The following is a 684-nucleotide window of genomic DNA, read 5'->3' on the forward strand; positions in this document are numbered from 1 at the left end:
TCCCATGGGCACCGCCGGCACGCCCAGACCCCGAGGACAGACCCTTGTCCCTCCTGGCTCAGCCGTTCGCCCCCCTCCAACAGTGCCGCGGTGCTGCCATCGATCGCGGGACTCCCGGGGGATATTTTTTCCTATTGATCCCGTTTCTATTCTCGCTCATAGCTATTTTTAATCACCATGGTAAAACCAGCACCGGCCCCCTGCCAGCCACCCCTGCCGCAGTGCCTGGAACTCTGCGGGCACAGGCTCCTGCCGGAGACTGAAGATTTTGGCCTTCACCTCTGCGCCGAGCTTTTATCCCCGACTGCACACAGGCGAGGAGGAAGATCTGATGAATCACGCCGCTGGGCACGCTTACAGCCAGCCATGGCTCAAGGAGCACGGCGCTGGCACGGCTTTTCCCGGTGAGAAACCAAGCACGGAAGCGGCGCCGGGACGCTCACCTGGAAGCAGAGAGCCCCGTTGCGGTCAGCGTCGAAGGCGTCGAACAAGAAGTGCGCATAGGTGCTGGAGTCTGCGAGGGGAGGAAGGCGAGAGCCGGTGAAGACCCCACCCTGGCACGCGCCTGGATCAGGATTTGGCGTTTTCTCCGGATGCAGCCCCTTCCCGGCACCCCCAGACCCCTCACGCCAGCCTTGGGGTCCCCCCAACTCACCGCCTTGGGGGAAGAACTGCGAGTAGATG

General features: G+C 63.0%; 1 protein-coding gene across 1 annotated transcript in view; it reads right to left on the reverse strand.

The window, feature by feature from the left end:
* Window positions 1-680, reverse strand: part of LOC104166327 (calsenilin-like) — a gene marked incomplete at its 5' end in the record, with an annotated part of 1545 nt that extends 865 nt beyond the window's left edge. Inside the window, 2 exons of the mRNA XM_009706210.1 lie at window positions 436-514; window positions 656-680. Of these exons, the coding sequence (XP_009704512.1) occupies window positions 436-514; window positions 656-680 (104 nt within the window). The remainder of the gene's footprint in view (window positions 1-435; window positions 515-655) is intronic.
* Between the last annotated feature and the right edge of the window lie 4 nt (window positions 681-684).

The sequence above is a fragment of the Cariama cristata genome, unplaced genomic scaffold (genome assembly GCF_000690535.1).
Source record: "Cariama cristata isolate BGI_N322 unplaced genomic scaffold, ASM69053v1 scaffold27748, whole genome shotgun sequence".
Lineage (NCBI taxonomy): Eukaryota > Metazoa > Chordata > Aves > Cariamiformes > Cariamidae > Cariama > Cariama cristata.